Consider the following 21,311-nt stretch of genomic DNA (forward strand, 5'->3'; position numbering starts at 1 on the left):
CATGTTATAGCTTATTCCCATAGTGGAAGGGGAGTATTCTATACTGTAGAAGCACCTTATAATTGTGGTCACATGGCAGGGTGGATACAATGGTACAATTGTGTGTAGATATCCCATTGGCCATGTCTAGTGGCATGGGGAAAGGTTTCCTATCTTGTGCTACAATAAAGTAGTTGAACACATCTACTTATCTTTCAGCTGCACTGCTTGCCTTAGTTAAGCTACCATTTGCATTACATAACAGAAATGCATAAAACATGGCTGTATTGGGAATCTTCAGGAAGATGAACACATCCTTGTCAGGTTCATACTTGGGGTATGGGATACGGAGATGAAACTGTAAGCACTGCTTGTGTATGTTTTTTGCAGACTCTAGCTTGTACCTACCAGGCAACTGGTGAGGTCAGTAAGATTCTGAAAAGAGACTTCTTAAAACTCTGTATAGGACGCATAGTGGTCCCAAATCCTGCTGTGTAAGAGCAGTAGGACTAATTCCTGTAATGAGGAAAGCCTTTTTTGTAGCTGACTGCAAACAGGTTTCTCAAATGCCAGACTTTCTCCACTTTCTTGAAGCAAATCATGGTGGAAATCTGGATGTCTGACTCCACTGTCAAAGCCAGCCTTTGCTTTTGCAGCCTGGCAACTAACTGCATCCACAAATCAGGTGGTTGAGTGCAAACAGTTGTCCCACAAGCCTGCATATAAATGTGATGTTGTGGGGGCAACACCTTGCCTGCATTAGAGGCCTGGGTGATAATCTGAGATGCCTAAATAGCCTCAGAGAATAGCTGTTCTATGAAGCAAAAAGTCTAAGATGCCACAAGTACTCCTTTTCTAACAAATTTATTTGAGCATAAGCTTTTGTGAGCCACTTATATACTTGTGTATATATACTGTATACAGCTCACTGTATTTGGAATGGGGCTGTGGAGGAGGTTAGGCAGGCACTGTCAAGACAGTGACTGTGCAAACTGGAACTCTTCATCAGTTAGAGGCCACTGACAGCTGGGTTGTCTAGTCAGAGACGAGGAAGTACCAAAAGGTGGCTTACCAAGCACTTGAATACAGCATTTCACTTATTCTAGAAACACATCAACAAACCGGCTTGCAAAAGCACTGGGAAGTGTTCTAAGGCACTCTAATATTGCATGTGGGCCTTGGCTAAGGGGCCTGAAGGACCCTTTATACTGGACATGGTTGGGCCACCCTAGAGCAGTGGTGGTTAACCAGAGGTATACATACCTCAGGGGGTACACAGAGGACTTCTGGGGGTACATCCATTCTAGATATTTGCCTAGTTTTACAACAGACTATATAAAATCCACTAACGAAGTCCATACAAACTAAAATTTCATACAGAGAAAATGAGTGAGCAAATTTTCAGTGACTTAAGTGCTGTGACACTTTTGTCTAGTTTTGGGGTTTTTTTGTAGCAGTGCTCTTTTTAAGGGAGATGAAACTTGGGGTGAACAAGACCAATCAGACTCCTGAATGGGGGACAGTCATTTGGAAAATTTGAGAGCCACTGCCCTAGAGCTCATGATGATACTGAAGGGAAGACTTAAGATCAGAAAACTCGTAAGATGTACTGTTGTAGCTCATGGGTAGGGCTACGATTGTTATGGAATCCATAATTTCCAGATACTTCTGTGACTTGAGCCCACAGCACCCGAGAGCTGCTGCAGGGTCCCCCACATTGCCTGTGGTGGCTGGAAACTGCAGGGCCCCAAGCTCCCAGCTGCCACAGGCAGCGGAGGGAATGCTCTGGGAGTGCCCTGGGCACCCCCCAATGGTATGGGCAGCCCTAGGGGTTACCCATTTTGTCATGCATATTTTTAGTAAAAGTCATGGATTATTTTACTTTATTGCCCATGACCTCTCTGTCTCTCACTTTTAGTTTAAAAAAAAAAAATCACAATCTTAGCCTTGTTGTATGTTTGCTCCACTGCTTGAGTAACTTAAACTAAACTTGACACTTAACTGGACAAAACGCTCAACATACAATAAGTAATAACACTGCACTTGTAGGCTTAGATGGCACATCCATAACATTAGTGACTGAAGTTGTCTCTGGGGTGTGAAATTCTAGAATGCAGATTTTTACTATGTAAATTACTGACTGATTATATATGCAGTCTAACTATGGAAACTTAAATGGATTCAGGATATTTAAGTCCTTTACAAGAAAGGTAACTACCAAAGCAGTGGCTGACTTGGTTGAAGACCTCTGTGGTAAGCCTCACCAGCTGAGAATTTTGACAGTATCCCTGGGGCTCTGAACTGATTAAATGTCCTGTCACTGAATACTCTGATATACCCATTGTATAAAAACCATTTTAAGGTTATTTTTAGGTATTTATAGTCAAATGACCTGTTAGATGACTGGCAGTGAGTAAAAGGCAGGTGAAGAGTTTGCCCAGAGGCTTGATAAATGCTAGAGGACCTAGATCATCCAGGTAGCCCATTTTCCCCCCCTGCAAGGTTATTGGCATGCATTCCTTTTGATCTGGGCAATATGTCCCTTGATAGATCAGAGGAGACTTCTTGCTAACTTTGGTCTCTCTTCTGCAGCTGGCAGCAGAGAGATGCTGGGTCAATACTTCTAGGACCAGAAGGAACCACTAAGTTAATCAAAACTGGCCAGCTGCCTAGCACAGGCCAGAAAATGTCACCTAGTAACTCCTAAAGTGAAGGGGACATGTATGGCTGTGGCTTCTGGGATGTGTGTATGTTTCCAGCAAGGAACCAGCCTGAGACTTCAGTTCACACCTGACAGGCTACATGAAGTGATTGGGGTTTGCTACCAAGAGGACCCCAACCTGAATCTGCAGAAGTGGAGAAACTCTAGCTACTTTACCATAGACCCCTGAGAGATCTGATCATGAAGCTCAGAGCCCTTCTAAAGTAGGGTAAGAGATTAGGCTAGATGAAGTCTTCCATGGTATTAAGTGATCCACTTCTCTGAATGTGGGTGACTCAACAGCATGACTCATCAATAGCAGTGATGCATTAATTGCACTGCAGTTGACCTAGCTGTGAGCAGACACTGTTTGCTAGGACAGACTTTCCTGGTTCTGCAATGACTAGCAAATATTGGTGGTCCTCTAGTGCTGAACATAGTATGCAGGAAGCATGGGCTGATGGCAGCAGAAAAACAGAGGTACAACAGCATTTGAAAGGCTGAAGTATTGAGCAGTTGTCTATCGAATGCCTGTAAAAGTAAGTTCTTAAGGGCTGTAGTCATGGATAAGGGCCCCTGTTGTGCTAGGCATTGTACAAACATGTAAGACATGCCATATATAAATTAAGAGTACCTTTAACTATTTCTGATGCAAAAATTACAGCTTGTGCCCATTTCAGATTAAATAAATCCTTACAAGTCATTTTGGTCACCTTCCTCATGCAATCTCTTGCTAATGTCCAAGCTAAACGAAAAGAAAATATATTCTGCTCTAGTGCTAGTAATCTGCATGGGCCACTTATTCTCCCCACCGCCTGCCCTGGGTGATAGGTTGGTGTAGTACACTTGCTTGAGGACTTCATGCCATTTTCTAGGGGGGAGGGTGGCTTCTACAGGTGGCAGTAGCCTAACTGTGGAGACCTGATGCATCAGGGTGTGGCTTGTATAACTTGCCCTGACTTATTTCACCTGTTCTGTAGAAGGGGCACTGGATGAAACTTGGGTCTAGTGTAAAGGGGTGTAACTCCCACTGACTTCAACAGACGCTGCAGCCATTGCAGCGAAGGTCGAGCTTGCTCTTGTTCAGAGACTGATGAAAACCCTGTATGGGAGGGAGAACTGCACCTGCAACTTAATGTACATCCCCTGTCTGAGGGATGGGAGTGTCTTGCAGTCCCAGAGCACACACTAGGGTTGCCAACTTCCTAATTGCACAAAACCAAACTTCCTTGCCCTGCCCCCTTTTCTGAGGCCCTGCCCCCACTCATTCCATCCTCCCTCCTTCTGTCACTTGCTGTCCCCCACCCTCCCTCCCTCACTCACTCTCATGAAGCTGGGGCAGGGGGTTGGGGTGTGGGAGGGGGTGAGGGCTCTGGCTTTGAGTACAGGCTGGGGGCAATGGGTTTGAAGTGCAGGAGTGGGCTTGGGGCTGGGGGCAAGGGGTTAAGGTAACAGTTTAACTGGTGCAACATGCAGTGTGAACACTGCTCTCTGGTGCACGTGGTTTATTCTGGTTTAGCTAAACCTCTTCCTAATTAACTTGAACTAAATTGAAATGAGCCATTCTTACACCAAGTCAAACTGGTTCTAAAAGCCATGTGGACATTCTGAACTCCTTTAGCTTAAGTAAACACTTGCAGTTATACTGGTGTGGCTTTCTCATCCTATCTGAACAAGCTACTAATAGGAAAATGAGCCAGGGGATTATAAGAGGCACAATCAAAAGATAAAACACACTGTATGAAAGATGCTGCTGGTACTCTAGGGATGTCTTTCTAGAAAGACATTCTGATTTCTCTTCCTCCTGAGCAACTTAAGTTTCCATATTGCAGTGAAAGTTTCTCATTCTAGTTCATTCTTAAACATGCAGGCTCTGCTGCTTGAATCTGGCAGTAAAAGGCAGCCTGCATGTCCCAACCATAACACAGAGCAGTCCACACCCTTCTCCTACAACTAGGAACAATTTGGTGCCTAGTCAGCTTCCAGGGCAGAGCTAGCTCAGGCTCTTGGGTGTTGCCTCAATCCTCCCCATCTACTTTCTCATTCAAGTTTGTTGCTTTAACCCAGGCTAGCTGGCCCAACTGGGGGTATATAGGTTAAAGCCTGTGTGCTGCTTTCCCTGAGACTGGTGACCCACTCATTGTAGTGAGGACACAAGTTAAATTACTCAATGACGAGAAAATGTCTTGCTCATAATCTTGCCTGCCCACCCCACCTGCTCAGGACAGAAGTTCTCCTACAACTCACAGAGCAGCTCGGCATACTGCAGCTCAAGAACTCTGGGATGCACTTAGCAGTCCAGGTGACACACATGGGAGCATGGCACCATGAAGACACTGTAACTAGGGTAGGATTTTGCATTATAGCTGCACAGTCAACAGGCTAATCTGAATGCCAGTCACCCCAGTTACTCCTGTAGTGAAGGCATACCCCTAAGAAGGGCAGCATTTGAATGACCCTTAAGTTTTGCTCACTTAATTCAGAAGGTATCTTTCTAACACAAAGCTACATCCACATTTGACCTCTAAAATCCAATAGGAATGAGCTGGGGGTGGGAATAGCAGCCACTGGCCTGTATGTGACTAAGTAGCTCTGGTTGGCCAGAAAGCCATGGAGGATCTGAAGGCAGTGTCTAGATTATGTTTATTTTGCACATGCTGAATTGAGGAATTTAGTTTTTGTTTAAAAGAAAATACTCCCCTTGGAATCCCTCTGCTCACTTTTTTTGTGTAAAGCCATGTGGCCCCTGAGATGTATGTAGTGACTTGTCTGCTGGTCTAACAACCTCTGATATTGGTGCATGCTACAGTGTGCCACAAGTTAATCTACCTTGGACCTAACAGCTCAGCAGCTTAATGTTTAACTTGCTAGTTCTTGGCTCACTGATAATTTCCAGTAGGGAAAGATAATGCTGATCAGACCTCAGTGTCGCATGTAACAGCTGAAATGCAATTCTGAAAATGCGGACAACCAGCTAGAAGGAGTATTTCTATTATAAACCGAGTAGAACTGGATGGCTCATAATGTCAGTCTTGGAAGCCATAGCTCATCAATTCATACCAAACTGGATCATGTAGAAAACATGACACTTTCCTGTTGCACAGCCTCTTCTTTGTAAGACAAGCCAAATCCTACTCTCCTCTCACCATGCAACTGCAAATTACTGGGGTTTCTCTAGTGTAAATGGAGACAGCCTGACACCTTTTAGGATTAAATCCTGAGTTCACTGGTGGGCTGGCCTGCCCTATATTGGAATAGGTCCTAGATCCTCTTTGCTGTCTTAGCAAGACAAAGACCGCAAACCCATGCTGTCTTCTCACTGACAGAGTTGGAATAGTTAAGTATACCAATGGCTACATTTTAAAAAAAACACACACTGCTCACAGCCACAAGCATGAAACATGAGATCTTTCTTCAGTGTAAATAAGAACCTCCCCTCAAGGAAAAGGGAACAGTAGCCTTCCAGTAGGAACCATCAAAAGTGGAGATGGGGAGTGAGGAGTTAAATGTTTATCTGCCAGTAAGGGGGAGAGGATCCAACCCTTATGCTGGAATTTCTTTGACTTCCTGTTCCCAAAGCAAACAGACACAAACCGCTTCAGTTTGTTTGTAGGGTTTTTGGTTTGGCTTTTCCTTGTATTTTGTACAGGATAGTAACCTTTGAAAGGGACCTTGTCAGCTCTGGAGCACTACTGATAACAGGTAAAGTTGATATGACCTAAAGCAGAAAGACTAGGGATTCCATAGGGGGCAGACTCCCTTTCAGAGGCCCAAGTCAATAAACCTGTTTCCCTGCCCTATAGATTCCTGGCCCCATATACAGACTTTTTACATCCACATCTTGACAATGAAGATGCTGGGATTGTCTTCAAGCACTTTACTGGCTTCAGTACTCAAAACCAGCTAGTGCTAAATCAAGCTCTGGAGCCAAGACTTAGGGCATGTCTACACTTACCTCTGGAGTGATCGATCCAGCAGGGGTCAATTTATTGTATCTAGTGAAGATGCGATAAATCAACTGCCAAGCACTCTCCCATTGACTCTGGTACTCCACTGGAGTGAGAAGTGTAGGTGGAGCCAATAGGGGAGAGTCAGCAGTTGGTCTACTGCAGTGAAGACCTCATATGTCAACTTCAGCTATGTTTTTTGTAGCTGAAGTTGAGTAACTTACACAGACTTAGCTCGCCATGCAGCACCCCCTTCCCCTCCAACATAGACCAGCACTTAAAGGCTTTGATTTTTCCAAAGAGCTCTCAATTCTAAAATGGTCTTGTACTCATTAAGTTTTGGAAACTGAGCAGGCTCATAGATTTTATTTACTTAAGGCCAGCAGGGACATAGGATCATCTAGTCAGACCTGCATAACGCAAGCCATAGAATCTCATCGTTAAAGCATCTCTTGAAGAAAGGCATCCAGTCTTGATTTGAAGTTTGTCAAGCAATGGAGAGTCACCACTTCCCTCATAGCTTGTTCTAATAGTTACCTTCACTATCCAATTTGTGCCACATACCTGCTGTGAAACATAGTGAATGTATATGCTATCTCTAGACACTTATCTGTTCTCCAGTGCAAGTGTTTGTAACCTCTAATTTTCATGGTGAGCTAAAGAGCAGCTCTGCTTTCCCCAGTAGCCAAAGTAATTAAGGGACACAGGGAGAGCTGTATGACTCCTGCCCCGTTCTCCCTCCCGCAACCACCCCTGGAAGCCTTGGCCTTGCCTATATGTAGGAAACTTGTACACCATTGGTACTAGTAGTGGTGGATGTTTTTATGTAGCCCAGGAATTTTAACGTGTCCCTTGCGTTATTTGGATGGTCCCCCTCCAAATGCATCTGGTCTCTCTTGCTCACTTTATAGTAGTTGATAGAGAAGACACTGTCTAGAGGGTCCTTGTTCAAAGTGCAACAGTTGCACATGGGTTGCCTCTGAAATGCTCTTTTCCTTGGTTCTTAGGAAAAGCAACTGGATTGCCAATGCAGCTCCCATTAGCCTTTTGGCTGGCCTAGGTTTGAGTGTTAGCTGAGTTTGCTCATTTGGAAATGACTACGTTCCCTTGCTAACGTCAGTCACTTATGACATCCAAACTCAGTATTGGAGCTCACGTACCATCGGGCCTGTGCTACCTTGGAGCAGTCTGGCTAAAGCAACCATAAACTGGTGCAGCAAGACCACACAGTGGCCAAGACTGTCTGATTTGGACACAAATACCTTCACTATTATAAGTAATGACTGCACCAGACCTTACAGAGGTCTCCCTTAACCCCTTTGCAAACCTAGTCCCACAGGACGCCTTTCGTTAACATCTCCATGCATAACTTTGTGTACGTTCAAACAAGCCTGAAGGTGGCTGACGGTGTTAGATGGCAGAAAAATAATCTGAAATCTCTCTATCCATCTGAGCATCCTGCAGGCCTGTGGCTTTGAGCAGCAGAGGATAGAGTTAGTCCCACTCAGGATATTAATTCTAACACTGGTCTCTAACAAACTCACACATTTCTCTTAGTGAGTGTGATGAAGATAATCTTCCACTAGTATCCACGTCAAGCTAAAAAGCTTTTCAAATGGCTGTCGTACAAAGCCAGTCCTTCCAACAGAGTTACTGCCCCCAGCATTTGTAGATGAATTGCATGAAAGTAAGAGTGGATTTGTTCAACTGTTTTTGTGAGTTAACTGTTCAATCTATTCCCAATAACTCCTTTGTGATTGCTATTGGCCATTTCCAGTTTTCACACTGAACATCAAACATTTTCTCCAGCCTGTCTGATAAGCTGGGAATTGATGATCATGTCAGTAATAGACTAGCTAGGTTTTTAGGATACATGTGCCTAAAATGGGACTGCAAGGTGGGCAGCCCCAGTATGCAGCAGAATTATAAGTTGGGAGAAACAAACATGTCAACATAGCAGCATTACTCCAGGTAATTAGGCTTGGCATAATGATATTTATCTTTTTGTAGTTGGCAGATATTAAAAATAAGCATTAATACCTTATTAATGTAAACTTTCACAGTTGTAGGAAATTATGGGGGGAGTATCAAATTGAATGACAGAAGTTGAGATTCAATGTTTAACTGTAAAATACATTTCAACTTCATGTCAAAAGATCACTAAGGTCTCACTCAGACAGCACTTTTCTTTTTTGCCAGTCTGCAAATTTTGACTCTCAAAACATTTTTCCTTGGTGCTTGGATGGCAGAATTGACACATATTGGAACTTAACGATTAAAAATGTAATCCTTCCCTGCCAATAGTCAGTGATGGATCTTTAGTGTTCCAGTACGGTTGACTCTGAAGAGTTTAACTTTAACAGACTACAATATAATACTGATCTCCACTAGGGAGTTATAAGAATGGGATACAAATAATCTTTCATCTAACTAAAGGACTTCTACAAAATCTTGACTCCACCATAGGCTGCTACAACCAGTAAAAATCATTAACTGAGCTACCCCACCCCCACAAGCCTCCTGTAAAATCCTCACTTTCACTGAGGTGTGGGTGGGGTGAGATCACCAACGGTCTACGGAACTCCAGCCACTACTTCTCACAATTCATTTTAATAGTCAGAAGTCTGTATTCTGGCAGGTATGAAAGACTCTGTAGCTGCAACTTGCAAGTGTCTTTAGCATAATGGTGTGAAACAGAACAGTACTAAATACTCCATCTATTTATCCAGACGACAAGAGACTCTATTTTAAGGTACTCTAACCCATAAAGGCACTAGGGTGTTTGGGCTTGTGTAAGATTGGCATGCTTTGCTCACAAACTAATGCAAGCTGGTGCCATGTGTGTTCAAAACAAGAATATAACCACCTGGAAAGATAGTTACAAGCTATTTGCTACTGATAGTCTCTTCAGTGACAGTGAATCATGACCTCTCTCAAAGAAGATAGTTTTTACAATGATGTAGTTGCATACTGTATTGATGGCATGTTAGCTGTGGCAATCCCACTACCAAAAACATGTATGCATTCAAGATGAATAGCAAAAGATCATTTCAGCAGTATATCACACACACACAAATGGATCAGTGTTATGTTCATAAGCTTCAGTCATATGGTTCATCAAAGACTGTATTAGGTGTTTGGAGCACAGTGGTGCCATGTGAGTTCTGACAGTAACACCTTGGCTAGAACTCTTGTGGTGGGGAAGGGGACTGTAACACACTTGTGCCCAGCCTGCCTTTGTGGGCTGCAGCTGTAGCTGAATAGCCCGCAGTGACTGATGGGGAAGTACTCAAATAGTAACATTCACGATCTAGTACTACTTCTGTGGCTACCAGAAAGCAGTATCCTGTACTTCATTCAGTACGCAGATGGCCATGCTGTTAAGTTAGTAACTTACTTTCAGCCTTCAGGCACAGCAGTGTAACTCCACCTACATTGTGCTACTCTGATTAGTCAGTGGGATTAAAGGCTTCCTGTTTGGGTAGAATCGAACTGCAATTAAAAGGTCATGGAGAAATCTTGACCATGAGGTGTGTGCACTGTCTGAACAGTGTAATCCCTTTTCTTGATCAAAAACTGAACTAGTCAATGTCTACAGACAGTCTCTGAATCAACATGCAGATTAAATGTCTAGTTAGACTTTGCTGTGTCTGAAAAGGCTGGCAATTCCTTGAGTAGCATGTCAGTACCAAAACCTGGCTTTTCTATTTGTACTATTTGTCTTGTGTTCCCAGGATGGCCATTGTCTAACCAGACCTACTGAAACACTGGTCATACTTGGGGGTAAGAATGTCATAACTAGAATACCCTCATACATAACTCTCCTGCTCTTGTAATAAACTGTTCCTCGTTTAGTTCTGCGCTCAGGTAAACTCTTGGCTGTGCTTTAAGAAGCTTTCATGTTAATTTCATGGTGTTAAAGTTTTTTTTTAAAAAGGATCAAAGTCCACTAGTCACCTTTGCCGCAACTGCCTGTATGCACAAATGCAGATCTCTACCTGCATGCTGAGCCTTCAGTAGGAAGGTGCCCTCTGAACACCTGTCTGGGCCAAAACTCTCCTCCAATAAATTCAATAGTATCCCCAAGTGGGAAGCCTCAATTAAAAAAAAAAAAAATTGATTTTAATCAACTCTTCCATTGTACTTCAGTACTTTTTCTAAAGAGGTGCGTTAAAGCATGTTGACTTACAGCTGCTAGAGCCTTTACACAAGATTTGGCACATCTTGCTAGCTAAGAGGACCAATTAGAATTATATATTAAATTATAGCTTAATGTTTTCATATTTGTGTACACTTAATATGTTGGAAAATGGTGAATATTGCTTATTCACTAAATCAACTTTTTGCTCAGGATTTGTCAAGTTGCATTAGGATGGTAACTAGAATTTAGTTAAACAGCATATACGTTGTTTTGTTTAATAAAATAAAACGTTAAGTATGTTTGGTACATAAGTGCTCATCAAAACGTGTTTCACATTTACGATTTATAATAAGCTTAAGCCTTAACATGTTGTATTAAATTTAGATTTCATTTTCAACAGGTTTATTTAAAAAACAAACTTACAGAAAATTGATTTTTTTCAAAACTCTTGTCCATCTTGGAAAGCGTGGTGGGTGATATAAGGGGGAATCTCATCGAAGAATAAGTAGATGAGATCTTGCATGGAAAGCATAAATTTACATTCTCAATTAACAGCATTCATGTAAACGAGTCTGCCTTGCCTAGCAAATATTTTCCCTCTCTTCTGGAAGGCAGCTCAAAAAAAAGTCATTGATGTTCCTCCAATTAGTCCATTTCTCTTGGGTTTGAAACAAGCATTCTGCTGCATTTGCAGGATAACTATTGTACAGCAATCCACCTAGATCAAGAGTAGTGGACTGATAAATCTGGTTGCGATTGTCCAAGAAGAATAGAATCTTCATTCCGGATGCATATGGCACTTTACTTGCCTCTAGTATGATGGGCTCCTTCATGTATGCACCTGCAATTGAATAAAACCCAGAACTAAAGAGACTGTTTTCAGTGTGACTTGATATGTAATCAGCCCAGAAAGTATGGCCATTCTTATGAACTGAATAGCAACAAATGCTGACTTGTTTTTTGGTGGTGCACTTTTTCTATAGAGTAGTAATAAAATAAAATAAAAATCACTCTTGTGCTACTCTGTTCACAAATGTGGTCCTTTTTCTCTTTAAAGCAAACTACAAATGTAAACCTTCCTCCTGAAGACCTGGACTCATCTGGTGATGATGATGATGATACTTTCTCTGGCTCTGGTTCTGGTGAGTAGATTTGGGTGGGTTGTCTTTGTGTTTTTGGTTTTTTGGTGGCTTTTTTTAAAATGCTCAGTTGTCATAAATTCTTCAAGGTCATGACTTTCGGTGTACAGCTTGGCAAAGGTATGTCCTGGCTGCTGTTTCCCTAGAGCAAGGTAACTCAATGACTTTCTCTTCAGGAGCAGCTTTGCAGGAGCACCGTGCTCCTGAGAGTCACTTTAGGCTGTTTTACCTCTTAAGCACAAGCAGATGCTTTCTGGAAGCCCACTTCAATTCTCAATTATCTGCTCCTTGTGGGGAATAAACAGGGGATCCCAGAGATGTCTACAAAGATGTCCTACCCATGTCTGACTTGTAATATTAATGGTGATGTCTGGCTCTTGCAGGCCACTCATGTGAAACCACTGTAGTGGCTCATGCATTCATGGAGCAAGTGAAGGAAACAAAGCATAGGTGTTAAAGAAGTTATCCCATCTATCTGCCTCAATTATGAGGGAGGGAAGGAGCTGGATGAGAAATTTTACTTAGGCTGCTGAAGCTCTGGACTCCTGGCAGACCTCCCTAGACTATCAACTTCCTCTAGTAGTGACTTCCCATGGGCATGACCATATACCCCATCGTGTCAAAGGAGGCCTTCAATGAAATTGGACTCTGGTAGGCACCCCCAATGCTGGGTCACTATTTCTATTGTGGCAGCTCCTAGATTCCCAATGCGGCTCTCTGTTATGCTAGACTTGTCCAAATAAGACAATTCATGTTCCAGAAGACTTATGATCTGGGTATTAAACAATGGTTAAACTTACTGTACAATGATACAGATCATAGAAAACTGCTAGGGACCCTAACTGGGTGCAAGTTTCTATACACCACTAATACCTATTTAATCTGGTCCAGACTTCAGCTCCCCCAAAAGAAATAACTTCCTCAAACTGGTCCATTAGGATAAAATGACTGGAGACCACCTTCTGGTGTGAAATGCTAATCCCTTTCCTACAGTAAGATTAATCTCCACTATTAACTTCTGGTGTCTGGCCACTGTCAAACTTAGCATTCCTGACTATACCCTTCTTCCTGTTCCCAGCTACCCATTTTTTGGATGGGATATCCTCACTGGTAGGGTTGAGAGTAGGGGAGAGGTGGAAAGCCATGCTGAAGAGTCTTCTGGCTAAGAGTATTGAGATCAGTTTAGTGATGGGTAAAATGAGTTAAGTTTTGTCAGACTTGCATGACTCCCTGCCCCACAGGGCAATTCTAAATTACTAGTCGATCAAAAGTAGTTAACACTAGCAGACTTACAGGTCAGTGTGTTACAAAAAGGAATGTTTGGCCTTGATGGACTGCTTTCCCTCCTTGCAACAACTTCTAATGACTAATGGCATACTGACTTGGCAGTACTTGAGTAACCAGTGCATCCAATCTTGGATGGATTTTGAGGGTGACAGGGCACTGAAGCAATCTAATTGCTTTTGGGTCTAATCCGGGCCCTACAGTAAGTTGCCTTTTTAATAACGCTAGCACACCACACAACATACTGAACTGCTTGTACTTGTCTGTTATTGAATCATCTGTACATCAAGTAATGCTTAATATTCTTGTGTAGGTCCCTTGACCAACCATTCTGTGGCTGCCTGGAATATCCCCTTAGAACATGCAAATTCTTCATCAAGATCAACAATGTCTACTGGAGCAACTGTTCACCAACCTGCAGTTGATGGCACGGAAAATCCATCTGAAAAGGAAATGGTATCATCATCCCCCACTAGTGATGTGGTGCCAGATGAGGCTGTCTTTTCACTTAAGGATGAAACTCACGAACTGGGCTCAACTGTAGAGAAACCTACAACAAATGAGGCAGTCATAACAACAAGAAGTCCAACTACTCACAGTCTTACTGTCAGAGTAACCACTACACAAGTGTCAAGCACAGTCCATGTAATGGAACCTAGTATCCATAGTTCTAGTTCCTCTGGTGTCTCTAAAGAAACACTTGATCCCAGCTTCACCACTATTAGTGAGGAAGATGCTCACTCTCCAACTACAACAATTCTAACCAGGGGTATATACCCTATAGATGATAGGGAAACTCCATCTCCTGAAGAAGGCTCCGGGGATCAGGTAAGAATTAACAGTTTCAATCTCAAATGTAGATCTTTCCCATATCCAGTGCTAAAGCTATACAACAGTGCTGGAATGTAGTAACTTAGCTTCATATGTGGAGTGGAACTAGTTTCTATTATGATGCATCATAAGCTGTTAACAGCTGGGTGTAGGGAAAATTCTTTTGCCATCAGTTGAAGGGAAATATTAAAAACTACTAATATAAGAAAACAAGGTCAGTGTAAAACTTTCAGTAACTTCATCAGTGAGCTGAAATGTGACTGACTTGCACTATATCTTTCCCACAGGGAGACTTTATCTTTAGTGAAGAACGAACAATACCATCAGAATCTGAACTGGCTGACTCTTCAAGAGATGCTGAAGCTGCTGGAACTTCCCAGGGGTTAATGGACAGAAAAGAAGTTCTAGGAGGTATTTCAGAATACACTGAATGCTATAGAAGGTCCAGTGTAGTCCTCCTAATCTGTGGCTGTCTAATCTGCTATAGGATCCACCCAATACTGCAGGACCTAGGCTTTCTATTTTAAAAATCTCTAGTTATCAGAGCTCAAGATAGGTTTGGAAACCTGAAAACACTAAATCAAGGCAGTGCTGCACAATATGTAGATGCCAGATCCTCAAGCTTCTTCTAGTCAATATCTAGATTAATGTATTGCTAATAAAAATGGGCATGTTGCAAATTGAATGTGGGAACAGTGTAAAATCAAACCTGATCTAGCATGTAAAGACTATCCTTGGTAATGTAAATGAAGCTGCTGCAGAGTTTCGATCCAGGTTATTCTGAGGTACCTGTTCAAGTGCATGGTGGTACACTGAGGGAAAAGCTTCTACTCCCAAGCAAGGATGGAGTAAAATCTCTTGCAGTACTAGAGCACAGCCTGTTGGCAGGAGTCATGACTTAGGTACAGTGGGCTTCAAGTAATGGGGGAAGGAACATGGATCTTCAAACTTTCATTTTTTGGGAAGGAATTGGAGCCTCTGTAGGGGAGGCTTTCAGAGGACAGCTAGGTGCTCAGTTCCCATTGAAAGCTTAAAAAGTGAAGTACCCAATACCCATTTGACTTTTTTGAAAACTCTCTGGATCCTATTACATCACTTGATTATGAAATGCCTTTATAGTACTGGTCTCTGCTCCTACTAACCAACTCTGGAATCAACTTCAGTCAGAATGTCTCACTCCTGCATAGTGTCTAATGTGACTTTTGCCTCCCCACAGGTGTCATTGCTGGAGGACTAGTAGGCCTGCTGTTTGCGGTATTCCTAGTGGGATTTATGCTGTACAGAATGAAGAAAAAAGATGAAGGCAGCTATTCATTGGATGAACCAAAACAATCAAATGGAGGATACCAAAAACCACAGAAACAAGAAGAATTCTATGCATAAACACAAGTCTTCAGAACACTTCCCCCTCTTTCTTGAACTCTTCTGTCCCTGCATACAACCTGCTTGTGGTTTTTGTGCATTAAACTCAAGCCGTACAATCATCAGATATAACCCTTGCCACTGGAAACTAACTATAAATTACATCTGGATTCCTGGAACCTAACCAGCTTTGTTGCACAAATATAGATTCCACTTTTTTAAAAAAAAAAAGTGGAACATGGGACTGCAAGCCACTAAACTTGCTTTGGCTTATCTAAAGACTCCTGGGAGGGAAGGAGATGAGGGAGAGCTGGAATGTATGTATATAATTGACCTTTAGGAGAACAGCAAGAATTAACACGAACAAGGCTTAAATTATCCATGCTAAAGATCCTTGTTAAACTCTCATGGCCTCCACTGTGCGTATCATGTATTAGAAAGTCTCTACTGCATTTGACAAAGACCAACAGCTGGTAGCTCATGGTTCTGGCACTCTTTCTAGTTGCCATGATCATAGCACTTAATAGTGGCCATAAGATGTCAACTGGAAAAAGGAGTGAAGGGGCAAGGCAAACAAGTATTTGATCTCTGGGTTTGGGATTTTTGTAACAGTTGGATGAATGTACTATTAAAATTAACCTAGAATTTAAATAAATTGCTCCTTTGAGGTTAAACCAAGAAATATGACTTTTGGGAACAAACCATATCTAAACGATGCACGTAAGTGCCAAGTCTAGTCTTACTGGCTCAAATATGATGAAGTCATTATGAGAGAGACCTTACTGTGTTCTATACCAGTGTGGTACTCTGATGGGCAACTGGTGCCATATCCTAGCTATCTACCTCTCTGCATTGTCAGTTTGTAGTGGTGACTTTGAACTAGGTCTGCCATGAGTGCCATCATACCTTGTGTACTGTACATGGCCCATCAGGTACAAAAGACAGAGCAAACCAAGCATCTCTGGCTTCTTGTACTGCCAGACCAGGGAGCAGAGAAGCATATTAACTAAACTGATCCTTTCTTGCACCTTAGAATGGTTGTGGTGTTTATAGGCTCACACTAATATCTACTATATAAGTGCCTAGCTCTAACTTCTGACATAATTGGGTCTGAATATTAATGTCTTCAGTTTTAGTGTAGAGTGGGTTTTAGCAATGGATAATTGTCATCGCCACAGCATCACCCAGCTAGCCTATGGTGCCAAGTCATGAGTTGTTTACTGATTAGAATGGGCCTAAGAACAGGAACACTTCCCAAAAGTCTCTTGTTTGGATGAAAGTACAGTTTTGTGAATGGGTTTTTCAAATACAATAGTCTTTAATGTAATATACTAAGAGTAGATGCATTCAGTTGTAGCTTGTACAATATCATTAACTTCAGTGTATCTTACACAACAAATTTATAGGAACTTTGTTTGAAGGAAATCTCAATTTCAACACAGACCTTGCCTCTGCTTTGCCAGATAGGGGTTTTTTGTTAGCCTGTTTCAAATTGATAACTTTTTCTGCTCATAGTGAAGGTATAGGGGAAGGAGAGTGTTTACGATGTAAATATTTATATTGCCGAGCCAGAGGAAGTGATCCAAGAACTCTTGCTGACCGAGGCATGTGTGTTGCATATTCAATTCAGTTTTTTAATAACTTAAATGAATTGTAGAAGGTCCTTCCTGAATTGCTAATTGAGTAAATTGGTGCCTTCTCAATTTCTCAACAAAACCAAGAAAATACTTGCTTCATTCCATCTCTGAACAAGAGATTGCCTTGATGTAGAATGTAGCTGTATGTTAACATTCTTAAAGACAAAACTGAGATGTCCATTATTGCCTTTATTTTTACACTGAATTTTTATAAATTAATGCAACAGCCAGATGGTGTTAATTATAACTGTAATTCTTTGCTTTGTATAGGAATGTAGAAATGCTGGTAATAGGCTTTTCTATGAGAATTCTTCTCATAAACCACAGGAAACTATTTTTAAAAAAGGGGTAACTTCAGTTGTACTGCCAACCTTTCTACAGGCCAAGAATAACTCTGTATATTTTGGTAATCTAAATGGATAGCTGGAGTTATTGACATACAGAAAGTTTTTTGTATTTAAGTGGTACAAATTTAATTTTAATGGAATATACTTCAGTTGGTTATCTGTACACATGCAATAAATGGCATTTTGGCAAATAACTGGCGGTCTACTGTGTCAGCCTACCCGGGAGCTTTCCTACTTCCCCATTTTCAGTGTCACATGTAACCATAATGCAGAACTCCAGGATTTACTTTCTTTGAAGCTTGCTCAAGAGCATAAAGCAAATGCAAGCAGCTTCAGCTCTGAAAGAGCATTTGAAGAGTAGGCCCTGGAAGTTTAGCATGTTCTCACTTCATAATAGTAGGGAGAAGCACTTTCTTAACCAGAAACAGTTCAGAGGCAAAGCAGTTTGAGTACTGAGCAGAAGTTGGGAACAGAGCCTCCTGAATCTCTGTCAAAGGCCAACAGCTGCTCAGACAACCAACCTGCTGTCTGAGTCCTTCTCCATACTCAGATTGAGAGTTGTGCTTTTCTCTGTTTCTGGCTTTTTTGGCTGCAGACATAGCACCAGATATTTTGAGGCTTCAAATAGGTGGCCATTGCCTCAGTGGGGATTACTAGCACACAGGAACTGGCTTGGATTTGCAGATGGTGGTAAGACACACTTGGCTTTAGGAACAGAGGTAGTTGAACAGGTTTCTACATGAGACTCCACACTGAGCCCTACAAATGTGGGGTCTAGGTCTGGTTGGGGAGCAGAAAAACTGATTCCATGTACTCTTCTACTTGTGCTAATCTTAGATTCTTCAGTAGGCATCCCTTCAATAAAAAGGACACAGTAATGGAAATCTTGTGTACCAGGAATCTCCTACTACCTCACCTCTCTAATTGTGTAGTCTAAAGTGACTCTTGCAAGCATTGGGAGGGTGAGAGGACTGACCACAGATGTCCCAAATACTAATGGGATACACAGTGAAACTTCTATCTTGGCTGTAAAGTACCTTCCTTTACTAGCTTTTTGGGTAGGGAATGGATCATGTAGGTGTCACCACACCAGGGGCAAGATCTCCTAGAGGGTTTGAACTACATTGCCAAAGGACTAAAATACTTTGATGCTACAACGAACTGTTAGTGACAGGAGGGAGAGGCCCTGTGGATTGAAGACCTACTGTTCCCCCTCCTACATAGGGATCAGTCAGTCTCAACTAGTGGGGAATTGGCAGAGAGTACATAAAGGAGAGGGGGTGAAGTCAACTTTAGACTGAACAAGCAATAGAGACATAGTGAGGATACCAGAGCCTATGACCAGATGCAGATTTTTCCATAAATGGAAAGGACTGAATGCCATTTGTGGGTGTGCATGGATCAGATACTTAGGTAGAAAGTAAGAATCTGCTTTTGTGTGCAATTTGGCAAGTGATATGGGATTGCTCATTTTTTTCTCTTCTTCTGCCCCCCCCCTCCCCCCCAGAAAAAAACTCCACTGGTCATTGCTACTTGTACCCATATCAAAACTAACCTGGAGTAGGTTATTGCCTTTGTCAGATTCAAGGGGGGCTGTTACCCCCCTGGGCTCCTCAGTCTAATGGGAATCAGCTGTGCATATGTATGGCCCTCCACAGGAGGGCTGTCAGGGAAGGATTTCCATGCAACCAGGCTTTAGATTCCTTGCCTGTGTAGAATGTGTGCGTTAATCAGCCAAGACCATTTAGAAGAAGAGTTTGGGCCATTGAACTGTCTCTAGATTAGACTGACAAAGTAGGTGAGATATGTCATCTTAGACCAATTTCTGTTGGTGAGAGTAGCTTTCAAGCTTGCACAGAGCTGCTTCAGGTCTGGCAAACTAACTCAGGCTACATCTACACTACAGACCTTAGAGCAGCACCACTGTCCTGCTCGAAGATCTCTTGTGTAACCGCTCAATGTCAATGGGAGAGCATCTCCAGCCAGCAACAGCTATGTCCACACTGGCCCTTTGGGTGGTGTAACTTGGAGTGGCTTATTGTCACCCCTGAGTGACATCCATTATACTGCAGTAAGCAGTAGTGTGTACATAGCTTAAAAATCATGGACTGAGTAGACACTGGATTATGGCTTATTACAACAATCTGTAACCCACTAACCAGCCCTACAGTTGTTTTCTTCCCACCCCACTTCCTTTCCTCTCTATGACTAGAGGGGTGTTAATGGGCTGCTTTGCCTGGAATGATCCCTTGAAATGTCTTAACTAATTATGCAAAGCAATCTGTTCCACCTTGTATGTAACTGTGACACAACTATGTCTACACTAGCAGTTTTTTCTCTGATCAGGGGTGTGAAAATAACTTGCAACTGACCCAATTTTCACTGATCTAAGCACTGGTGTGGACGGGACTATGTCAGTGGGAGATGCTCTCCTGCTAACATGCCCACCGCCACTCGGGGGTGGTTTAACTATGCCAACAAGAGAGCTCTTCCCCATTATCCTAGAGCGGCTACACAGGAGCCCTTCTAGCAGCACAGTTGCAGCAATATGGCTGCGCTGCTGTAAGGTCTGTAGCGTAGACCTTGCTTTAGGGTCTAGTAAAACTGAATTTAAGCTCCTAGGCTCATCTTCTGAAAGGGGTATGGAGGTGTCCCTTGAGGATGAGGACTGATGGGGATTGCTTTGTGAAAAGTGTTTGCCCACACATTTCTTTTATCATGAGCTCCTTCAAGAGCATAGTGATTATCTGGCTTCACCCACATAGTTGCTATATGAATAGAGACGCTGTATTTATGGCTTATCACAATGCTCTGTAATCCATTTAAAAAGCTCAGTTGCTTTCCCTTCATCCCCCTTCCTTTCCTACCTACGGCTGGAGAGGCATTAATGGGCCACTTCACCTTGAATGTTCCCTTGTAAAGTGTTAACTACTTATGCTAAACCATCCGTTCCACCTTGTATTTAGCAATAACTTTGAGTTAGGCCATGTCTACGCTACCACTTATGTTGGCAAAACTTATGTCACTCAGGAAGGTAGAGGGTTTTGGGGGGGGAGGGCCACACTCCTGAGCGACCTATGTTTCACTGGCATAAATCAATGCAGTAATGTCAATGAGGCATCGTAAATCTATGATGGAGCTTGCAAGCCTATTGCTGATGTCTGTCGTGTCTTAGCCAGAACCACTAGGCTTACATCCTAAAGACTTAGCACAAAGTGATACACTCCAGGTAACCAGGCAGCCCATGCCTGTCTTTAAGGCTGAGGAGGTGGTGGTATAATCCCATTTTGAGGTTGTACTCAAGTTTCTTATTCGCTTTCTTGGGGTGCATCCATCTCAACAAATGGCATCATATTGCCAATGGGGATTGTTAGAGAAGATGTCATAGTATCTCTCTCTGAGATTTGAGTTTGGGCCACATGGCTTATTAAATCAAAAGTTTATTAATGGATCTCCACCTACTTTTCTTCTCCCCCCCCCCGCCCCCCCCCAAATCCTCAGCCATTCTAACTCTGTATTGTAGATGTTCTGGCATAGAGAAACCCTGATCCTTTTCATCTTTATATTCACTATGCCTCCTGCAGTAATAGCTCCCTGGCTTCCTACTTCCTCAACATTGGGGTGAACAACACATTGGTCCTGGCTAACAACTCAGAGTCATGGGATGCAGCAGGAAGAGAATCCTTGACCTTATGTCCAGGCCTTGGTGAGGGAAAAAATGGTGATGAGGGGGTGGAAATACAGAAAAGAGGGGGGAAGAGAGTAAATGATAGTGAGGAAGCAGCAAAGAAATCTGAGCCTGGAACTATGATTAGAGTAAAGAATACAAGGGGAGCTGTCTATGGGGGATACTTACATTTGCAAAGAACCTAGTCCTAGAGAATAATTAGAAAAGTCTTCCCTTTTCATTCCAAAACATTTTTCCTTAGTTTTTTTTCTTTCT

At 42.4% G+C, this 21,311-nt stretch overlaps 1 protein-coding gene across 1 annotated transcript in view; it reads left to right on the plus strand.

The window, feature by feature from the left end:
• Positions 1-17,562, plus strand: part of SDC1 (syndecan 1) — a 33,655-nt gene extending 16,093 nt beyond the window's left edge. Inside the window, exons 2-5 of the mRNA XM_073335934.2 lie at positions 11,826-11,910; positions 13,505-14,019; positions 14,310-14,433; positions 15,239-17,562. Coding sequence (XP_073192035.2) covers positions 11,826-11,910; positions 13,505-14,019; positions 14,310-14,433; positions 15,239-15,405 — 891 coding nt within the window. The 3' untranslated portion in view covers positions 15,406-17,562. The remainder of the gene's footprint in view (positions 1-11,825; positions 11,911-13,504; positions 14,020-14,309; positions 14,434-15,238) is intronic.
• The last annotated feature ends 3,749 nt before the right edge of the window (positions 17,563-21,311 follow it).

The sequence above is a fragment of the Lepidochelys kempii genome, chromosome 3 (assembly GCF_965140285.1).
Source record: "Lepidochelys kempii isolate rLepKem1 chromosome 3, rLepKem1.hap1, whole genome shotgun sequence".
Classification (NCBI taxonomy): Eukaryota; Metazoa; Chordata; order Testudines; family Cheloniidae; genus Lepidochelys; species Lepidochelys kempii.